This window comes from Coptis chinensis, chromosome 3 (genome assembly GCF_015680905.1).
Source record: "Coptis chinensis isolate HL-2020 chromosome 3, ASM1568090v1, whole genome shotgun sequence".
In the NCBI taxonomy this organism is placed as follows: Eukaryota; Viridiplantae; Streptophyta; class Magnoliopsida; order Ranunculales; family Ranunculaceae; genus Coptis; species Coptis chinensis.
The window spans coordinates 6,725,678-6,748,812 of NC_141458.1; the positions used below are offsets into that span (position 1 = coordinate 6,725,678).

Sequence of the window (23,135 nt, forward strand, 5' to 3'; positions counted from 1 at the left end):
GAGCGTTCAATCATATAGCACATCTATTAGATCTTCTGTTGTGATTGAATCCATGATGAGAGCGTGAAGGCCTATAACCCTAATGTCCATAGATGCCTCGCCTATAGAGTCTATCCAACACTCTAACGTCTTCAGGAGACGACAAACACAACTCCAATCCACTTAATCAGTTGTCAATATGACGTGTTCAATTACACCACTTGCCAAAACTATGCTCCCACTAGTATCCTCCCCATCACTGCCATAAACCGCATCCATCATCTTGATCAGGCAATCTACAACATATTGTAGCCCTTTGGTTGAAGCCAGGATTTTACATCCTTCAATGGAGGTTGTTATTTGGGACAATAGGGGAAGCATAAATAAAACAGAATAGAATGGTCTTGGTTCGTCCTCACCCTTGATGGAAAGAAGGTACTTGAGAAGATCGAGCCTTTAGCATGAGGCAAAGGGTGATTCCGCCAAGTACTTCCCAACAAACAACACTGAATCAAGAAGATCCTCTCCTTTTCTATGATCATGATCCTTTGCCTCTTGCAAGAACTCTAGAACCTTACCCATCGTCTCGTTCAGACCATTGACCATCATTATTTCCATGCTTTTATCAATATAACTCTCATTGATTTCAGAGACGTTTTCTGCTGAGACCGATTTCATCATCTTTTACGTTGAGACTAATTTCATCATCTTTTCTTATGATGATTCCTTCAATATATGAATGAATCTTACCGGATCTTGTAAGCACACAAGAACAACTAACCCTAGCATTTCCAAAGAGATAAGAGATAAGAGAACGAAGATAACAATAAAACAGTCACTGAATACCAAAGACACGTGGCATCTTTAATTATTACAAAACTCAGGACGTGATATAGACCAACTAAGCAAAACCTAAACTACACGAGAGACAAAAAATCCTACAAAAATTAATATGCAGAGTTTCCTCTGTATTTTCGACATTTCATAAATTTAAATCTGTCATAACCTTCAAATCCAATAAAACTACACCCAACTACTAAAAAGAAATATCGATTAGCGAAGAACCCGGCTACTTAACCATCTCGACTAGTGCCAGTTAAGTCAAGTAACCAATCCTCGAATCAAAAAAATCCTACAAAAATTTCGGCAGAATTTCCTCTGTATTTTCAACATTTCATAAACTTAAATCCTGTCATAACTTGAAAATTCAATAAAACTGCACCCAACTACTAAAAGATATACTGATTCGTAGAACCGGCTACTTAACCATCTCGACTAGTACCAGTTAAGTCAAGTAACCAACCCTCAAATCAAAAGAAAACAATTTATACACAAACAAATCCCAGAAACCCTAATTTAGGTCTTATACAATACAAACTAACATACATACATCTCTACGTTATCATAACAACCTCAACAATATATATCACGTCTTCTACACTACTTATACATCAAAACCCATCTTCCAAAACAAAAGAGCACAAATATGATACAACTTCATCATAAAACAAATAAAATTGATCAAATACAATACCTTCTAGTCAGCGATTAGGTCTCCCTTTCTGTTTGTTTTGTTCTCCATCTGCGTTCCAACACGAGCGCACCCCCATGCAAAAACATATTACGAGGGGTAAGCATAAAGGCTGGTGTGAGTGATTTAGGGATAAGGCAGGTAGTTCCTCCCTCATAGGCATCGTAGTTCCTTATTACCCTTAACAAAATAATCAAAGTATCATATACGTGATTATACAAAATAACTATATTTAACTTTTCTTTTACCTTTACCCAAGTTAGTTTTTCATAGGGTGAGACCGCAGCCCGCACAAAGAGTTAGTAAGGTCACCCTCTTGCAAATCACAATTCAATCAAGTGAATATAACTAACACTTAAGACATTAAGTAACTTAACTATATCATCATATTTTATTTATAACATTGCGGACAAATATCCTTAGCCCACGACCCGATAGTCACTTCTACACACCACTTCGCGGATCGATACATATATCCGGGAATGACAATCTTTGGTGGGAATGAACATCGCCAAAGATTCCCGTGTACTTCCTCCTCTAGTGTACCTAGGGCCCGTTCTCGATTCCACTTCATAGAAGGTAGGTCGTTTCTTGGTCCTCATATTTGTCGTAGCGTTGTATGCATCTGTGCTTCCTTGGCAATGGCCTTGCATTTCTTGGCATACTTCGATTAAAGACAACCGGCTCCTCCTTCACTTGGCGTTTGCACCGCCAATGTCATCCTTTCCAACGCCTCATCATTACTCTTCTTCGGCGTTCCTCCGCCTCCCTCTTCTCCATCTCTGGATGCGCCCGTAGATTCGGCCAACTCGTCCTTCACCTTCTCCATTTCGCCACTCTCCAACTCAACGATCGTGCTATCTCGCTTCAACTTTTGATATAGTTGTCAACAAATGCATAATGACACATAACATCTAAGTTCAGATCGCTTTCATCAAAAAATAAATCAACACCTCCACGAACATCAAAGCTTACCAAGCATTGAGCGGATCCATCGCTCTTAGATTACGCCTTAAGCTCTTGGTGTCCATCTCCCCTCCTGTCCCCATCCAAGACTGAAGCGTCTAGGACCACGGCTTCAAGCGATCGGGGCCACCTTGAAGCTGCGATCTGTTTTCTTCCCGAGCACTTTCGTCCCCGGACCGCTCATCAGCGTAGACCAAGCGGCGATCCGGTTCGTCACCGAGGCGTGGTGTTACGCTTATTTACGCCTCCCTTGGTAAAAGCGGCTGCCTTCCCTTTCAAGAATGTGTCCATTCCAAAACCCGTGCTGCATCCACTCCCCTCCAAGGCGGGCATCCTCAAGTTCACCCCGCTTGGCGTTTCTCCGCTTTTTCCCCGGTTAAGCTCAAACTGAAGTTTGTACATCTAGCGACTTACAACAGCCACCTTAGCGCCCTCTCCCGAGGCAGGCCGCTTTCAAATTCGGCAATTTGAACTTCCGGGAACAAACTCCACCTCCTCCAGCTCAAAGCGGAGGCCCCTCCCTCCTATTCCCCGAGGAGCAGGCCCAAGAGTACCAGCCCCTCCTCTCCGGCTTTCGATTAAAGCGGAAATCATAATCCCCGACAACTCCGCGTCCCTCCAGTCGCCCGACGACCTCACAAATTCCACTTCAATTGCGGGGACGCTTTCTGAACTAGATGCCCCGCATCACCACGTTCTTTACCATCCTTTTCCTCTCCTCCTTGGTCACCCGGTTAGCCACCATCCTTTACAAAATCCGATATACAATACTTTTACGTTAACGTGATAGGGAAAAGAAAAGAAAAACATCGAGAATATTAAGCAAACAAATTATGTGCATCCGCCAAAAGTAGAAAAACAAAGCTTCTTTCCATAATTCGTAATACTTAATCTTGGGTGATTAATTGAACTATTCAAGGTCCAAACTCCAAACGGTGGCCCTTTAACATAAAACCACATAGCAAACATCCCCAACTAAAACCTCCCAAAAGATTTGAGTCTAGACTCTAGAGTAGTTATATGTTGTTTGTTTCAAGTAACAAGCATATTACAGTTAAATACTAATCATTTTCTAGCGTCGAGAATCATCTCCTAGATCGAAATCCTTGATTGCTATTGGATTTCCAATTTGTTTTAAACTTGACTAAAGGTTCTTGTTTTTTTTTTGCTAAATCTTAGTGATGTACACACTAACACACTAGATTGTCGACCCTAATGCATGGAGTTGCCTACTCCGGCTTCTCAAATTGGAAGAATGATTGATGGACAAAGGACTAATACTTAGAACTACTTTTCTTCCTAAACCACTTTAGTCTTTAGTCGACAAAATCAATTATAAACTTTGGATAAATTACGGGTTTGTTTCGATCATCTTCCCTCAATGAACTCATCAAAGATATCAATTTTAGAGAGAGAAAAGTTGTGAAGAAGGAAAAACTATATGACCATAAGAGCAACTATTCTGTGAGCACTAATGAAGTAATGAGTATATCTTCGAGGTATTGTGGATAAGACATTGCCTATATAGATAGAAACGAGGAGAGGAAAATATAGAATATCATCATTTTTGGCATGAAGTCACTTAATGCTTATTCATAGTTTGGCTTACAATCAAGAACCCTTATGGAATCAGCCCTCACCCCTACCTAAAAATAATATTAATAAATAAAAACAAACAAACAAATAATAATAATCATCATCGACTGAACACTATGTTCCAATTGCATCCCTCCAAAGATGACTACCTTGTAGGCATCATAGATCTGTGGGGCATAAAAATGAGAACATGTTGGTGCGCCTTGCCAACTCACTAAACTCTACGACAATTTGGGACTAAATACCCGGGCACTCCGTCTCGGACGAGGCCATCCAAAATATCCTTGGGGTTTCACAGGCCTAATTAGCAAGGAACGATATCCACATGGCTATGTACAAAAGAAAAATAACCAAATAATTCCTTTGCGGACATTGAAGAGCAAATACCAACTTAAGTAACTATTCAATTGACAAACTCAAAGGGCCATGATACTAAGTAGTAAGTACAGACCCTCATCGTCATGTGAGAACTCATGAGGTCTTGTGCCGGACTGAATTTGTCCGACTAAACTTCAGTCTTGGGGGGAACCTAACCAATGTCGGACTACACTCCGGTCTTCGTCCGGAACCTAACATTGTCGAACTAAACTCCTAGTGCAACGTCGGTTCGTCACCCTATCTATATTGGTCAAGGTGCCTTTCAAGCATACCCGAGGGGTATCATAGTTGCCCGATCTTAAAGATGAGCGGAAACCTAGCTCTATTACCGGTTTGTAAGGACCCACTCCATCACCATGTCGCCATTTTGGTAGGGGGCTGGATTATGTTAGGTAAATAACTAAATATGGGTCATGAGTCAAATTAAGTAGAGGCGGCGAAAAATAATAATAATGCTAATCGGTGATTGAAAGGAGAACATTGATCAAGCTTTCGGTGATTTAAAGTCAATCAACTTTCAACTCAACGAAATGCTTATACAATAGACCTCCTTTAAAACACATTTCACGATATAGTAATGCTCACAATTTCATCCGAAAACAAGTTATTCTAATCAATAATTATCGACACTTTTATTTGATGCTAAGCCATACCTTGGCAACACATTGAATATTCATCACCCGAGCATCCAATCTGGTCGTGTAGTCCTCTCGGCTTGTTCCTACCATTTTCGTTCCTACCATCAAAATTCGCAAGCTCTTGTGCGAGAGTGGAGAAGAAGGAGCTTTTGTGGCCATCAAAATTCGCAAGCTCGCGTGGGAGAGGTAGAGTAGCTCGTGTGGGAGAGGTAGAGTAGCTCGCGTGGGAGAGGAGGAGAGGAGGAGTAGCCTTTATTAATTTTGTTCGTCGGTTTGCAATTGTTCGTCGGTTTGCAATAATTCTCTCCTTTCAGCACCAATTATCTCCGATAATATCGGCATTAAAGCATATCGTCGATATTTCACGATATATCAACAAATATCGTCGATAAATATATTGGTATTTTTCCAAATTAGTATCGTGAAATTTATATATCCATCTCTGAAATCTCGATATTTATCGCGATATATCGCGATATTTTGTACTATGGTTTCATGTACCCTCTCTCAACTTCTCAAGTCTCAAACCCATCGTAATTCAATAAAAGTGCATTGCTTCTTTTTACTAGAGGTCGATGCACCTATTAATTAAACACTTGAATATTTATCTTGGAGCTCTTTGACTATACAAATTGCATCTGTTACAAATTCAACCACATTCTAACCATGAAGCCATTGTAGATAGAGAAATTTCATGACTATCTCTAATCTCTTTGATTTGCAACTGAGTTGTGTAGGTATGTGGGAAGCTTTGAAAAAAGATTATGCACATTTTATTACAGAAGATTTCCAATGTGTTTGATATGTAATGTAAAGACATATCTTATCATAATTATAATGTTTTTTTTGTGTGACGTGGTCTAAAGTTAAGAATTTTGATTTTGAAAGATGATTGAGAATTTGTTTAACAGAAATGAATAAAGTCTTGCCATCACGCAAAATATTTAAAAGATCCCCGCTATATGGCCAGCTAGAAAACCTTGTATATTTATTAAAGTTAAAACTGTAGTTTAGCTATGGTTAAGTTATGTGAACATGTGGCTAATTCTTATTAGAGCCACATATAATATAATGTAGAGAAAAAATGAGTTTTTTTTTCTTTCTCTTGTGTAAGGCACGCATGCGCTCGACTTTTGCCTGGCCAAGGGCGCGCCCGCGCCCCACCGTATTTCAACACGACTTCGACTGTTTTTGGAAACAATATAAATATAAAGTTTTTTCTGTAAAAACTTATCCTAACCAAAAGAAAGAAAGAGAGAGATTGTAAGAGAAAAATTTTTAGTGAGTTGAGTGTTCATTCTTGTGAGTGATCGAATTGAGAGCTCTTGTAATATATTACTCTGGACATCTAGTAAAGCTTGGAGCTTGCCAGTGTGGACGTAGGCAAATTGCTGAACCACGATATATCCTTGTTTTGTGGTTGGTTCTCTTTTGCATTATTATCTTTACTTTATATACTTGTTAAATTGTTAATGAGAAGTGTTGGGATAATACTTTGAGGGTGTTGAAGTCTTGTCTATAGAGAAAGATCAATCCTTGTGTAGGGTTGACCTATTTGTAGTGGATAACATTGTTTCTGCAATTGTTTATTCACAACAATTGGTATCAGAGCAGAGTATACGACCTAGGATTTTGAGTTTTGGTGAAGAACTATAGTCCTCAAAAATTGCGTAGACAAGGTGTTCAATAAAATTCCCGAGTGAGATTTTTTTTTTGGGTTATTGTGTGTGACTTGAAAAAAGGCTCCCAAGATATCAAATGCTAGATTTGAAGTAGAGAAGTCTGATAAAGAAGCAAAAGAAATGACGGCGAGGGTGATGTCGAATGAGATGACTTCCACAAGCAAGTGGAAAGGTAGTTTGAAGAAGCCTTTAAAACATGTACGGTGCTACAATTACAAGGAAAAGGGGCATTATCTATGTGATTTCCCTAGCCCGAAAAAGAGTAACAAGATGAGTGGTAAGTTTGAGAATGAGGATGTTAGTGAAGCAAGTCTTGCTTCCGGCTTCGATGGGGATGATGTAAGTCTTTCGGTGTCTACACAAGATGACCACATGATCCAAAAGTAGATTCTTGATTCCGGGTGTTCCTACCACATGTGTCCAAATAGGAAGTGGTTTGCTACCTATGAGAACTTGAGTGGAGGTTCCGTTTTGATAGGTAATGATGTTGTTTGTAAGACAGTAGGAATTGGAACTATACCGGTCAAGATGCATGATGGTGTAGTGAGGACTTTAACCGATGTAAGGCATGTTCCTGAGCTAATTAAAGAAGAACCTTATTTCTCTTAGTACCTTGGATTCCAAAAGCCACAAGTTTGTGGGAAATGGTGGAGTCCTAAAGATCCTTAGTGGCTTTTAGTCATTATGAAAGGTCAAAGACATGGAAACTTGTATACTTTGTTGGGTAGTACAGTGATAGGCGATGTAGCAATGGGTATATGTGGTGATGATTCTAAGTGCACAAGCAAGCAAGCACAAGATGATAGACATCCTGGATTATGTGCATACGGATGTTTGGGGACCCCTCTAGAGTGACTTCTAAGGGAGGTAACCGGTATTATGTCTCTTCCATCGATGATTATACACGCTATGTGTGAGTATATATCTTGAAGTCCAAGGATGAAGTTTTCAAGACATTTAAAAGGTAGAAAGCAATGGTTGAGAAACACACAGAAAGAAAGGTGAAGACTTTGAGGTCTGATAATGGTATTGAGTATACCTATGGTCCTTTCAAGGAGTTCTGTGCAACAGGGTATTACAAGACACTGGACAGTGAGGGGCACACCGCAACAGAATAGGTTAGCAGAAAGAATGAATCGCACGTTGCTTGAGAAAGCTAGGTGTTTGCTTTCCAATGCCAATCTTGGCAAAGAGTTATGGGCAGATGCAGTGGTCATGGCGTGTTAGTTGTATAATAGATCACCAGTTCCGACGATAGACTGCAAGACACCTTATGAGGTGTGGACAGGGAAACCAGCTAATTATGATATTTTGCGCGTGTTTGGATCTAGTGCTTACTACCACATGAGGGATAGTAAGTTTGATATTCTAAAGCCAAGAAAGCAATATTCTTGGGTTATGCAAAGGAAGGAAAGGGATACAGATTGTGGTGTCTTGAGAACCACAAGTTCTTGGTCAGTAGTGAGGTTACCTTTGATGAGACTTCGGTGTTACATTTTAGCAGGGCGGAGAAAGCTGGAAATAGTAGTGATTCTATAGAATCTCAAGTGATTGAGATGGAAGCGTCAGAGAATGCTATAGAGAGTGAGGTTCTTAATGAAAGAACTATTCAACAAGAAGTATAGCCAACCTGAGCAGCAAGCTTTGGCTATATCAAAGCCAAAGAGAAGTGTGAAACAAGTTATGAAGTATGGGCATGATAAGCCAGTGAAGCATTATGGTCAACCGGACTCGGTTGCCTATGCACTGAATATCGAGGGTGATGAACCAAACGACTTCGAAGAAGTTGTTAGAGATGGTCATTACAAATATTGGTCGGTGGATATGCATGAAATGGTGGAGGCTCGTGACAAGTTTTGTACTTGGGAATTTGTTTAATTGCCTACGGGCAAAAGGGTTTTTGGTTGTAGAAGGTTCTCTATGAAGTTGAGTTCCAACATTGGCTAGAGGTACTCCACAAATGGTGGAGGCTCATGCATTGTTGATTGATGCCTTTCGTAGGCATGACCCTTCATGGGCTTGATTGCTCTTTGTGAGCATGACTCTCTGTGAAGATGGCTTTTTGTGGGCACGACATACTCTTCGTGGGTGGCTCTTTGTGGGCAAGACACTCTTTGTGGGTGGCTCTTCATGAGCAAGACACTCTTTGTGGTGGCTCTTCACGGGCATAGCCCTTTGTGGGCATGGCCCTTCGGGTAGTTGACGGCGAGTTTCGGGACTAGTGTTTCTTGCTGGATGTGTTCGGCTCGGTTTTATGTGTTAAAACCTCACCGAGGTGGAGAATGTTGAGAAAAAAGGAGTTTTTTTTTCTTTCTCTCGTATGGCCGCGTTTATGTATGCCTGGACAAGGGCGTACCCGCGCTCCTCTCTTGGCAAACGATCAGGTCGTTAGGCGCGCACGCGCTCGACTTTTGCCTGGCCAAGGGCACACCCATGCCCCACCGTATTTTGGCACGACTTCAACTGTTTTCAAAAACAGTATAAATATAAAGTTTTTTCTGTAAAAACTTAACCTAACCAAAAGAAAGAAAGAGATAAATTAGTAAGAGAGAAATTCTTAGTGAGTTGAGTGTTCATTCTTTGTGAGTGAATTGAGAGCTCTTATAATCTGTTACTCTGGACATCTAGTAAAGCTTGAAACTCGCAGTGTAGACGTAGGCAAATTGCTGAACCACGATATATCCTTGTCTTGTACACTACACCATTTGGGCTATTTTGCAACCATTGGGATTTTTCATTACCAACACATATACATCCATTACTTAATGGACCAACATTTATTAACCGTTAGTAATACAAATATCCGTTGGTAAATACTATGTAACGTTTCTTATATTTTCTAACGCTTCTCAGATCGTTACTAAAGATAAACAAAATGGGAAAATAATTAAATTGTCAAAAACAAAAATTACTTTGCCCTAAAAATATAACGAAAACTTAAGCGGGAAATAATGAAAACTTAAGCGGGATTTTTTTTGCTCTAGCCGCTCATCTAAATCCCGATGCCCTAAAAAGGAGAAATCAATAACATGTGAATGAAAAGGAAAACAACAAGAAAAAAAGAGAAAACATTGGAGTGGTGTTGACGCGCCGGCCAAGGTTTCGATTCAGGTAAGTCGTCCTCTCTTCCTCTCTCTTCTATCCTCCCCTTTCAATAATTGATATGGGGTTCTAATTAAAAATTTATCTATGTTCAAGGTAAATTTACTCAGAGATTAAACAAGTTGTCGTTGCTTTTGTCATTCAATCTGCTCAAGGTAAATTTACTCATCAATTGTTTTTAAAAAAGTGGTGTTCTTGCTTATGTGTTGTGACTTGATTTACTTAGGCTATGTTTGGTTCGCAGAATTCTCTTTCAACAAGAAATTGCATTCCTGGAATCTGCTTAACCTAAATTTGATTTCCAAAAATTTGTTTTCCAACTGTTTTTTTCAAGTTTTCAACGATGAAAGCTATTTTTTTTTATTATAAAACTCATATGAGATGACAAGAGACTGAAGAAAAGAAAACAACTTCTATTCTATTTTTTAGGAAGTTGTTTTCACCCATTCTGAGGTACTTTGAGAATCCATTTTCCACTTTTCTGTTTTCCATGGTTCACCAAACACTCGTAAGATTTTAGATTCCATGAAAACATTTTCTTTTGCTCATCTTTCCGTGAACCAAACGCAGCCATAGTGTTAGATTGAAGTTTAGATATTTTGTCTTGTTTTAGAAAGCTAATAGATTCTCCAGAATATTCATCTTGAAATGACCAAGGAGAGGGAAAATAGAATTTTATGATTAGCTTCTCAAATTTGGAAAGAAACCATTCCAAATTCCACAATGTATTGGAATAAAAGAAACGAGAAAGAACATGAAATCTGTAAATTAAATGTGGTTGCGTCAGCCTTTCAAAATTATACTCATAACAAAAAGCGTGCCTAGGTCACAGCAGAACTCATAAACTAAAAGACCTTGCCTTCCCTGTTTGGTCTTAAAAAATGGTCATGTGGTGTTTCCCAAGTGTCTGCCAACACTTGAGAATCAAAGAAAGGACCATAAACAAACAAACGCCATAAGCAGCTAGGTTGCTCCATGATGAGAAACAAATAAAAGAAAGTGAGTCTTACGATAACAAAGATATTAAGTATCACCATTTTTGTTGAAGCAAGTAGTTTTGTTGAGTTTAAATCTGTATCATGTGCCTAAACGTATAGCCCACGTCCATGTCACAATGAAAGTCTCGCGAACAAATAAATGGTTACGACACAAGTTTTCTGTTTGACAAAAGCTTCAGAAAACAAGTAGTGATTTTAGCCTAGTCTAGCTCCCACACCTTGAATCTCGTATTGCAGACTTCAAAATGATGCAAAATCGTTCCATTCCAAAAACAAAACAACAACCAAAGCTCTTTCATGTAGGAAACCCAGGTGCCTTCAACAGATACCAGTTTGAAGGTAGACAAAAGGTGTTATCATTCAGATTTCAGACTTTATCAACATTTTGGAAAGTGCCCTTAAAATTTGAAGTACAAATTTCATGTAGGAAAGCTCAGCTAACTTGAACAGACGCGAGCTTGAAGATAGCCAATGCTTTCATCATTCGTAATGTGTATCAACATTTTGGTTGAACAGTAGCTAGACATACAGATATACTATTTAAATGGATCAGACCCTTTCCCTTTTCAACTGGTCTGCACTTCCCATTCATTTAAACCAAGATCAAGCTTTGAAACCGTTTGAAGCCAACCTCCACGAACCCATCAAGCTGATCCAGTTAATACAACTTTTCAAAATCAGATCCACTTTTCCTTCAGCCGAACCTTTGTTGTGCTTACCACACAACACAATGGAAGTAAAAAGAGAAAACAAATAAATAAACAAGTCCGATATAAGGGCTGCATCTCATGTTCAGAAAATGCTCGATCCTTTGTTAATAAAAACTGAAGATGCTTACGAATAAAAATGTCATTAGACATCGACAGGAAAAGTTGGGAAGGAAAGCTTACTAGGGATTGGGGAAACTGTTGATTTCAAGTTTCCAACCGTATTTAAGGCTTGCTACTTCGCTAGTATTAAGCTGAAGAAGCTAGAGAACAATGAGTGGAGATTAGACTTTTTTCGAGAACAATGATTGAAGAGGATGAAATTCTTTTTTTAATTAATTAATCGTGGGATATTTGAGTTTGAAGAGACCATGACTTAATGGACAGTTGGTTAGATCATGTTTTCTATTTTCTCGCTCCCGCCTATTATATCTGTCTGTTCCGAGGTATTCGAAAGATTAATTATCTCAATTGATGATGTACCTGAGATAACCGAAATTTATATTATATGCGTTACTGATGAACCGATATAACAAAATACTTTTCATCTCGGTCAAGAGTCAACCATGGTAGTATGTTAGTTGGTTTTGGCAAAAGCAGGTCTAAAAACCTATCAGGTGAGGTATCTTCTCGGTTTTGAGTACAACGGAGATAAAGCAAAATTTGGAACCGAGATAAAAACCCTTTTTTTTAGTAGTGATGAGTGTTTAAGTGTTATTTGTACATTTGCATATAATTGGATCCTTTACATCTTAAATCTTGTGTTTTCATATAATTAGGAGTAGCTTAATTGGTTTGAAAATGTCTGCTTTGAATTCTTAAAGGCCAATGCCTAATAAGCCTCAATGACCATGAAAAGGCCGTCATGTTGATTTTGAGGACAAAGCAATTGGAGAACTGCTGCGGACTCCGTTGGGAGGCACAAGGTAGAGGAGAACCGCCTGTACAAGGTGTTGATAGAGCCGCGACATCGCTATACTTGATTGCTTAGTTCCCTCTCCCCGACAGAACTCGACGACTCAATTGGCTGGTCTATCCTCCCGGGACTTCTTTATTCGTCAATATCTATACCCCCGTGACTTTCTTGCTCGAAAAGAGATTGCGGTGGAGCCTCAAAAGTTGCTATGAAAGGGCAGCGTGGCAAGCAGATATCTTGTTGGTTATTTATCCCATGGGACACCTCCCGCAACAACCCGCGAGGGAGTTCATCACCACCGGTGAGTCAACCTATCCTCGACTTTTCATTTCGAAACTCCGACCCTAATCGGGTGAAGGAGTCCTCCCGTCAATGGGCTACTAGGCTAGGAACATTATCTCTTCCTTGCTGTGAAAGCCACCTACGCCTTTGTGCAAAACAAACACTCTCGAGGGGCGAAATAAAGGGGCAGAAGGCTAAGCTCTTTTCATGGCAAAAATCCATGGAACCCTTCCAAACTTGTAGTTTCTCTACTTATGATGACGGCAAAGTGAGTTCTCATCAAGAAGGAGTGGAACACTCTCCGATTGATTAGACTACCTTATCCGCACGAAGAGTATCGAGAAAAGGTTTGGAACCCTGAGTTCTTCTAATTGCCACCCTGTTTATTCGTAACGCGCATTCGATCAGCTTCCTATGAAGCTGTACCTCAGAGGCACGGAACACGGCTTGAAGGCCGCTAAATGTAAATTTATATCCTTTCAGGAAGATTACAGATTTGATCCCAAGCTAGTAGACGAATTCAATTCAGACCCAAAGGTAGCTTCCTTCTTTGTCAATCTTTAATTGATTCTTGCTCATTGTAGCGTACTGTATCAGTGGCCCGCCCTTTACTTTGATCTTTCATTGCCGAGCATCAAGTCTTCTTTCTCTTTCTCGATCCTAGATCTCACACGAAGGCAGTCGAATCGGTCGTCTACGATCGTGAACGGGCCAAAGGATATCATCGGTCGCCACTATCCAAGCTCTCTCTTCGGTCTCCTAGGGCGTCTCGGTCTACTTGCCTCTTGGCGTGCTCCTACCTTTCCTTCTCGAGGAGTGGCTAGCTCAGTTCGTGAGTCTAGTTCTGTTGAGTAGTTCAGGAAGTCCTTTCGTAGGCTGATCTTCTTTAGTCAATAACTTCTTCCAATAGATCGAATTGGTGGAATAGGGTTGATGAGTAGCCTACCCTGACCTTCCTTAACGTTATTCCGATCCAGGCTCCTTTATCAGGCGATTCAGGTCTTATTTCGAATCACCACAAGAATCAAATTCTCCATCTAGTAGGAGGTTTTATCAAGCAAGGAATGCCCACTGAAGAGGGGATAAGCCCAGAAAACAGGTACAGAAAGATTTGACACACTGGGGAGAACGCAAGGCCGGCTTGCTTTAAGATGCTCCTCCGAGGCAAATCACTACTACAGAAAAGCTCATATACCACTGTTATTTACAGTGGTAAAAAGCCTTTAGCCACTATTTTCATACCGTGGTAACAACCACCGTGACAAATACTTCTAGCAAAACTGTGGGGAAAAGTACCTCTTATATACCACGGTTTTGACTAAAACCGTGGTATTAGGATTTCCAAACCGTGGTTAATAGTCTGAACAGTATGCTCTATTTGATGTGAACCGTGGGGAATAGTGATGCTAAATACGACGGTGGGATAAAAACCGTGGGGTATATAAACTGCTTATACCTCGGTTCTTACCAAACCGTGGTTTATAGTCATTTTAAAAAAAAATAAATAAAAAAACCCCTAATTATTTTATTCTAATCATATTCATTCAACCTGCAACCTGCCCATTTTCACCATATATGTCCACACTGGATTTAAAAACACATTGCTCAAATAAACAATTCATAGTGTAACTCGAACAAAAGAAATAAATTTAAACATCCAACACAGAGACATTGAATTGCTAAAAGAGTTTTGAACTTTTCCGAGTCATCAATAATGAAATAAACATCCAAATTTACTTGTTCTATCAAAATAATAATGACCTAACTTGTTCCATCAATCAAAAGAGCAATCTATTTGTTCTATCTAAAATATCAAAAAAATGGTGAGACCAAACACCAAACCTTAACTGGAATAGGTCAAAACCTAGCTAAGACACAATGCTTGGCTCAAACGCTCCATTATACTGGATGAATATAAGAATTTCAAGTCAAACAACATCAAGTTCCTCTTGTGTGTGTGTATCTTTGAGGGATAGATTTGTTATCTGCACGATCAAAGATCATAGAGTAATATAATAACTAAAAAATAAAGAGTAACACAAAATAGAGAATGCTAGTGTATGACGACTTATACCTTATTTTCAAAAGAATTATCTGAACAAGCTTCCATCAATTATTAAGAATTGTTTTCCTCTACCTACGGCATTAAAAACTAAGTCAGAAGTTTCTAATAAAAAATAGCAATTCTAGTGAGCTTTGTCCCCTTACATATAATCTAAGGAAAAACCAAAAAACTAATCAAGAGAAGACTTCTTCCATTCTTTTTCATATAAAATACTAGAAAGTTGCACTTTCTCACCTTCTGACCAGCACTGCACCTTCCACGCATTTCTAGCTTTGCATCACCAGTCTGCATGAGCACCTACAAAGTAGAGGGAGAAACAACACCAAAGTTCATTACAAGGAAACTAGATTAAGTCTAAAAGAGGTTTTAAGTCTAAAGAGATTTTCAGTGCGTACTCTGTAGCTATAGGATCGAGTCCCAGCACTCTCATAATCAGAATGAATGCTTATATAATCTATATATTGTCCCCTATATGTTTGCTGCCACAGTTCCCTTATAATCTTGTTTATTTCCTCCATCTTCATTGAGTGAAAACGCATTAACTGCTGAGCACTTAAACTCTTAAAAATGCACTCATGCACATAACACTCCCTCTCCTGAAAAAATCGTAACATTGGACAATTAGCATCTCTGCCCTTACGGCATTATTACACAAATAAATTTTCTAACAGTGGACCATTAAGAGGGTCCAGCTTCAGCAGAAAACATTTAGACCCAATCACACAAATTTACAACTTGTGTTGAAATCATACTACTCGCATTCTTCCACCCTTCTATTAAAACTTTAAAAAAAAAAGAAAAAAAAAAGAAAAAGGGAGAGGCAGAACTAAAGAAGAGAGTGGAGAGAGGTAGGAGAAGAAGAGAGTGGAGAGAGGCAGAACTGAAGAAGAGAGTGGAGAGAGGCAAAACTAAAGAAGAGAGTGGAGAGAGGTAGGAGAAGAAGAGAGTGGAGAGAGGCAGAACTGAAGAAGAGAGTGGAGAGAGGCAGAACTGAAGAAGAAGAGAGTGGAGAGAGGCAGGAGAAAAAAAAAAAAAAGTAGGAAAGGAGAAGTGAAGTGAAGAACAGAAGATGAGAGTGGAGAGAGGTTGGTGAAGAAAAAAAAAAAAAAAAATGGGAGAGGACTAGAGGAGAAGAAGTGAAGAACAGAAGAAGAGAGTGGAGAGAGGCTGGAGAAGAAAAGGAAAAAAAGAAGTAGGAGTGTAGGAACGTACCTTGAGAGTGGAGAGAAGACCTGGAGCGCGGGAGTGGAGGAGTGAGATAGTTGAAAGTGAGGAACAATCATCAGTAGAGCTCCCTTAGACATTACAACTAACCCAATGAACTGCTCCCATTCCTATTGAGCTCCCTTAGACATCATCAGTATGTCATCTAGCTTAGCCATCATCAGTATGTCATACAGCATATACTTACATTTTAACATAACTTAGGCATAAAACAAAAGAATATCTTGCATTTCTTTTGAAAGATACTAGAAAAATGTTATTCTGAAACAAAATGTTAAGTTTTCCCACACTTTAATTTTAGTTCGGATGCTCAAACCTGTGAAGAATGGTTGAAAAGAGGGTGACATGTCTTACCCAATTCTTTGCTTGGAGCATTATCTACAGAGGAGTGCCTCCATGGCAGGGTGCATCGCTCATGCTAGGCAGTCCTACCTTAGGACTCTGATGAGCTATTTGAGAACCATAGCCAAATGTATTCAATGACTGCAAGACAAATTGTCGACGATTCAGGCACTTGAAAAACTAAAACATAATATGTGATCATAATACAGGAATTCATATATGATAGTGATAACCCTGGTGTGCCCTTCAGTTCTTAGGCATGAGGCCTAGGCCTCCAGTGCCAACTATCAGGAACTCGCACACATCTCTCCCTGCAGGCTTTACTTCTAGGATGTATTTTCGAGATCAAATGGAAATGTCAAGCTTCCTGAGGTCCCAAATGTGAAGTTGGGGTATCAAGACTCTGCGATTGAAATTCTTCAAAAAATTTCGAGATACTAATAACCCCTTTCTTTTCCTTAATCTTTAAAGTAGTACAAGGGGCTAAAATATGAAAGTATACTCATATGGAATGAACCAGGGATAACAAGAAAGAACCTGAGGGGTTTGCATGTGATGGAAACCCATGTGATGAGCGTAGGAGAGGGAGAAATCGACATTCTCAGATCCCGCTCGAAAATTAACTCCATTTAATACTGAAGGGCAAGTTGGAGGTTGATTTAGTGAGAGAGCTGGAATAGTTTGATTAACTAATGGCAGCCTTGGTAATTGCATTGGACTGTGGATGGAAGGCATGGAATGATGTGTACCCATTCCCATACCCATTCGTGATATGTAGTGTTGGACACCTGGAAACATCATCGGCGCCATACCACTCCCCATCCACATCATCTGAAATACAGATACCAAATGTTAGTTAGCTCGATGCATTGCTTCTTAGTTTGCTCTAGGGCTTTCGTTATGCATTACACAAAAACGAAGCATTAGGGATCTTCCGACCTGAACTTGTAACTGAAGTGACTTCAAGTACTCTATAGCTTCATCTAGCATCGATGCTTTGTCTGACTGTATAATTGCCATTACTTTAGTAACAAAACAATAAATGGAAGAGTTGGCCAACGAAAGAGTATGAGACATAATATATATAATTTGCCATCTACAAGAAAACAAAATGCTTTTATGTGAATCATATCTGATCCCTAAATAAATTAAATACTGAGTTCACGATTAAGTTAAGTTCATGATACCGACCAGCTAAAATTATTTTGAACGATAAAAGATTTTAGTGGTTGATTTAAACAAACTTGATGCAACAAAGGTACATCACTATAGTTGACTCTGAAACTTAACAAACTATCGGTGAACCTTGCAATGTTGTGGGTTGTTTTGCTTTGCGAAAGTACAAAATGAGACAAGGCAAATGGCAAACCTTGTTACAATGAGGTATTAATTCTTGAAGTGCTATCATCTTCTCATTGATTCTCGTCCCTCCTCTGCATTAGTAAACAGTTCCCATAAGAAAGGTATATACATACACTAATGCTGGAAATGGTTATATTATGATTCTCACCCTCTCGACAGATTATGAACCTCAAAGAAGACGGCTTCTCGCGGGTGGATCCCGATCATGGAGGTGCCTTATTTGCATTGGCGGACTCAAACTCGGATCCTACATGATTATAACAATTACAATATTATAAACCAGTGATTGCGTTATGCAACATGCCGTAAAACAAAATATGGGAGAGATTAAAGAGTTCCCGACCTCGCTATGGTACTTTCGATTCATCGGCATCTCTTCCTTCCTTTTGTGACTATGAATGCTTGTCGATTGTGCTGTCTGTACCTATGAAACTACCCCCCAGATCCACCGAGAGGATGAAGTGATATTCGTCTCAAGAGTCTCAAGAAGCCCTCTCTCACTCGAGGAAACACCTTTCTAGTATCCTCCTTCACGGGACCTTGAAACATGCCTGTGGAACCAACCCCATTACTTGAAACCCGACTCAAATCAGTCTCATTTGGCGGTTGGTTGCTTTTGCCCGTGATGACTTGATCCAATTGTCATCACGGAAGACTTCGCCAAAGTCTCCTCCGCCACAAGGCCGGACCGACCCTCGATTCGACCATTTGATAAGCCATTTTCAGCTTTCAATGGCCTTGAAAAATGAGGAAAATTTCCTACTCTATCCAATCCCTCCAAACTAAGATCTTTCTGCGTTGCATCAGTAACTTTCGGTCTTGAAGAAGGTACTGAATTCTCTACAAAAAATGGATTCGTGGACTGTCTAAAGAGGGGCTGTTGTGGTCTTGTACTACTAGTGGTGAGAACATTGGTTTCTTCTGAAGCACCAAATTTGACATACTTCTCTCCTTCAAAATGCTTGATTGTCTTCTCTTTCTCAATTGGATGGGAGTTTGACAATTCGTATAAGAAATTGGAGCAAAACTCGGCATCTAATGAATCTTCAAGTGGGTATTGGATCCATGATGCAGTTTCATCTTCTTCAATTAAAGTACTCAAATTCATGTAAGAGTCACCATCCTTCATAGGATGAACATACTTCTTTTTTTGTTCTGAGTCATTATGCACTGAAATCTTTATGTTGCTTTGATTCTTTGCATAACAAGAAATGGGTGGTCCTCTTCTCTAGCTAGCCAAGCTCCTGCTTTCCATTTTCCTTTGTTGCTAGCTTCTCAAGCCTCATTTTCTTAGCAAAAGAAAAGATAAGTATTAAAACACCGCTTGATCTTCCTTTTCTAAAGAATGTCCCCTTTATCCAACCATAATACCTAGCAACTCCTTCATAAAAATATAAGAACAAAGAAAGTATGTATATTAGTATTTCATTAACATACTGAAAGATATGAAGGCCGGATTCATGCAAAAACAGTGAGAGCTTCATAGCTTTTCTCCAACTACTCAATACTAACACCACTTACAAATCAAGATTTCCACTACGTTATTAAAGCTACTAAAAAAAATTGATAAGACAAAATTAAGTGCATTAAAACAAATATAAACGTGTGACCCCCAGGTGAATCCCCCCTTTTTATTTTCTTAGTCCCGATCCCCCCACTTTGTTAACTCCTGCATGTATAAGTTAAGCATTAAGATGGTAGGTACAAAGTAATATTGTAATACTAGCAAGAGGGTCATACAAATTAGAATCACTATCCATTAGGTTGGGGATAACAAAAGTTGGGCTGAATAAGGAATGCATGTACTACACCCTTGTTTTACAAATCAAGCAACAGGAAGAAAAATACCATCCTCACTTCAAACAAAGTTTTTGTCAAGGAGACAACTTTGTAAGTAATCGAGTTCTACTATGAGAGAACTCTTCCCACAGAGCATCATTGCCAACTGAATTCTTTTCTAGAGTAGGACAACCATTAATTACTCCATGTGCTGGAAAACACTTATAGGTTAATGGTTAAAGAGTAAACCCTTTATCACTAAAATAAGGGTTAACTACATATCTGGTATCAATGTTGGCATGAGGATAAACTCCAAACCTACATGAAATAGTCACATGCTCCAAGGATGATGCTTAGATGACTATACAAAGAACTAGAGCTTAGCATAAACAAGCTAGGGCAACCCATTCACAAAAAATGTCATATATTCCATAAAACATGTACCAAAGAGCCTCTCTACTGACTCAAACATGTACCAATATGCAAATTGCAATAAATTATTCCTTTTTCCAAACCCTAGAGCGCGCAATTCAAGTGTATATCCACACTTTCTTTCAATTGTATGTGTGTTACGCGGATTCTCACAATTAACACTCTTTAATAGTATAATACATTCAGGATCGGCCACAGTGTTTTAGATTCGAGTGCTACTGAAAATTTATGTTCTCAAACAGAAATTTAACTAAGTACACAAGATTGTGGTAATATAAAATGAAACAAACCTGATCGAGGATCCCTTAATTGGCCTTTTAACCTAAACCAAATAATAGATAAGAATAGATTCGATTTTAGTACTTTTTAATAAGCAACCGAAACTCTTGTTCCAACTTTCTATCAAATTTACAATCTCTAGTGAAATTATATGATGTATCTCTACTGAACAATCAATCAAATAAAGACATCTATATATACAGCAACAGTTCTCGATGAAGAATTTCTTCAAACATTTCATACATACCGATGAATTCTAAGAACCTGAAATAATAGCTCACCTGAATGATTGGAATCCTGAAAAGTTCATCACCACTTCATCTTCTTTCACATCAATCTTCAAAAAGTGAACAAGGAAAGAAACCCAATCCCCAATTTCACTGTTTTAAGGAAAGCCCCCCCGCCCCAATACCGGATACCCAACTGATTAATTCCGTCGAAAATCACATCCCCAAAGGTGATTTCAGCAGTAACCTAAAATTCTTAGTTTTTTAACCTAATAAGTTGAAATCACATTAAATACTCCTGAAATCCTAACTCAACTATCCTTAAATTTCTTCTAAACCCTAAATAGCAGATGAAAACACACCGATGTTTCTGCAAAAAGAAAGGATCAAATGAGAACATGAAATAGAAGTTGAAAACGCGGTGTTGAATAATTTGGTGAAACCACCAAGTTAAGAACATGGTGGCTAGTTTACAACTACAGAAGTGAGAGAGAGAGAGTTGGAAGAGTGGGCTATAGGTGATAGAGAGATGACCAAGTTGAGCGCTAAGAGTGTTCTCTTAATTATATATTTTTTTTGTTCCCACGGTTGGGCCAAGATGGCTGAGATTTAGTTGTTTCCATTATATTGTGGAACGGGTCACAGTGGTAAATAAGAGTACTTATGTCACTGTTTCCGCAAAACGGTGGTAAGCAATAGTTCTTATGTCACTGTTTCCGCAAATTAGTGGTATATGATAGTTCCCAAAAGATTTTAAAACTTATACCGTGGCAATTTGTAATATACCACTGTTTTTGGCAAAACCGTGGGTATTGAATTGATACCAACCGTGGTATAAGTGCTTTTTTGTAGTAGCGAATACAATTGAGCAGCGGGTGATATACGACATATAGGACCAGCCCCCGTTTCTCCGTCGCTAAGGCCGAAATGTGGAAGGAAGGCGGTTGGCGTCTAAGTTTTCCCGGTAATCACTTGGCTTTCTTCCTTACTATATAGGGGTTCGATGCCTTCCGATAAGGTTTGTGTACCGAGATCCGGATGCAAGCTCTGGCCTTGTCGTTAATGGCTCGCTTTGAAAGACCCGTGGAGGCCTCGAGTAAGTGGCAGATAGTGCTACTATTCCCAAGCACCCGTGTTTAAATATCCATCAATAACATGGACCTCTTTTCCTTGCCTAAGGTAAGCTTTGCTTCTCAATAGCAAGCCCTCGTTACCAAAGCGATAACGGAGACTCTCTTTGAGGGAAAGAAATAATTTCTGTACTAAAGCTTTCACGCATAAAAAAAAATTAGTCCAATGCCTTAGTTTCACGCAAGCAAAGGAGAACAGGGAGGAACCAAGTCACGCAAGATCCAACCTCGCTTGGCTTATTCATCTTTGCCTTCGGCGAGGATACCCTAGTTCCAATCGTTTTAGGAAAGTCGGCATTCTTAGTTGAAAGGACTTATACCATGAACGGACTCTTTGCCTTGAGGCAATCGGTTCCTTGGCTTACTAATGATAATGACCACTTCGAGAAGAACCTATTTGAAAACAGTCTAATGCCACATCCGACTCAACAGCTCCTTCTTCCTTTTCTTCTTCATGTGCACAAGCCCTTCTTATATATGCAACCACTTATCTTCCTGGAGAAAGTAGCCCAAGTAAGGCAGCAAAGAGGAAGAAGAGGCTCGGACATTAAGTAAGTTGCTTTCACTAGCAGCCTTTATCCTTGCCCCCTATGTACTTGTAGGCTAAAATGGGGTAATCGGCTTGATGGAAATAGTATATGCCGTTCGCGATGCTAATGGAGGCAAATAGGATTCTCCTCCTTTTGATGGAATTCAATTTCATGTCGATGAATTGGCTTCAAGATAGGGATTACGCTTTCATGGGCGCAAAGCCCTTCCCCGCCCTTTACCTTTATTCCATCATCATTTATTCCCACGGAATTCCATCGAGAGACGAGCAACCCGGCATCGTGTTGAACATCTAGAGCCGGACCGAATGGGCAAGATGTCCGGCTCAAGTCCGGATCTCAACATCTCCCTCTTTTGTCTTTGTGGCGAGCACTATGGTTCTTTCCATAGTCCCGATATGCGGACGACTTCGACCTTGGGCTTAATCTCAAGGTCAATGGCTACATGAATTGCTCGAAACTTTAGGAATGGATCAGGGGTTACCGATCACTCATCCATTAGCGTATACTCTACAAAGCGTAAGAATCGAGGAGGAAAAGGGCAATAAAAAATGTAAAAGTCTTCTGCCCGAAAAAATGCGATATCGGGCTGCTCTGTCAACAAGAGCCTTTGTCTTGGTTCAATCCTTTGAGCTCTCCCTCATGCTTGCTTTGTGGTGCCTAGTCGATCAGTCAAAACTCATCAAGGCTCACCGATCTGGAAGTCAACCACTTTTTGTAAGTAAGAAAGCCTTTCGCTCATTGGTCGCCTTCGCTTCAAGTACTCTGGTGCACCATCAGAACAAAAGCACCTCTTGCCTAACGGCTAGAGCTATGCATAAGAATTTTTTCAAATGAAATCACATGAAAGAGCATTTCGAGAGGTCTCAATAGTAGATATTGACAACGAAAACTTTTCCAATTTCGTTCTCATTCTACCAAAGAAACTAGTATTTTGGACCTACCATAGAAAGGAAAGGGGATAATATAGTG

The 23,135-nt window shown here is 39.5% G+C and overlaps 1 protein-coding gene and 1 long non-coding RNA gene across 2 annotated transcripts; both read right to left on the minus strand.

The window, feature by feature from the left end:
- Positions 1–14,457: 14,457 nt before the first annotated feature.
- Positions 14,458–16,362, minus strand: LOC147507587 (uncharacterized). Its single transcript, XR_015216207.1, has 5 exons — positions 16,053–16,362; positions 15,236–15,436; positions 15,075–15,137; positions 14,850–14,912; positions 14,458–14,760 (listed from the first exon to the last, which is right to left on the minus strand). It is a non-coding gene; the product is annotated as an uncharacterized LOC147507587 (long non-coding RNA).
- Positions 16,363–16,442: 80 nt separating this feature from the next.
- LOC147507588 (transcription factor PIF5-like) lies at positions 16,443–21,331 on the minus strand. The gene is given in 8 exon segments (XM_086596338.1): positions 16,443–16,547; positions 16,944–17,237; positions 17,346–17,411; positions 17,776–17,833; positions 17,835–17,888; positions 18,205–18,383; positions 18,385–19,149; positions 20,540–21,331. Coding segments are annotated over 7 exon segments (1,269 nt in total). The 5' UTR covers positions 18,898–19,149; positions 20,540–21,331.
- Between the last annotated feature and the right edge of the window lie 1,804 nt (positions 21,332–23,135).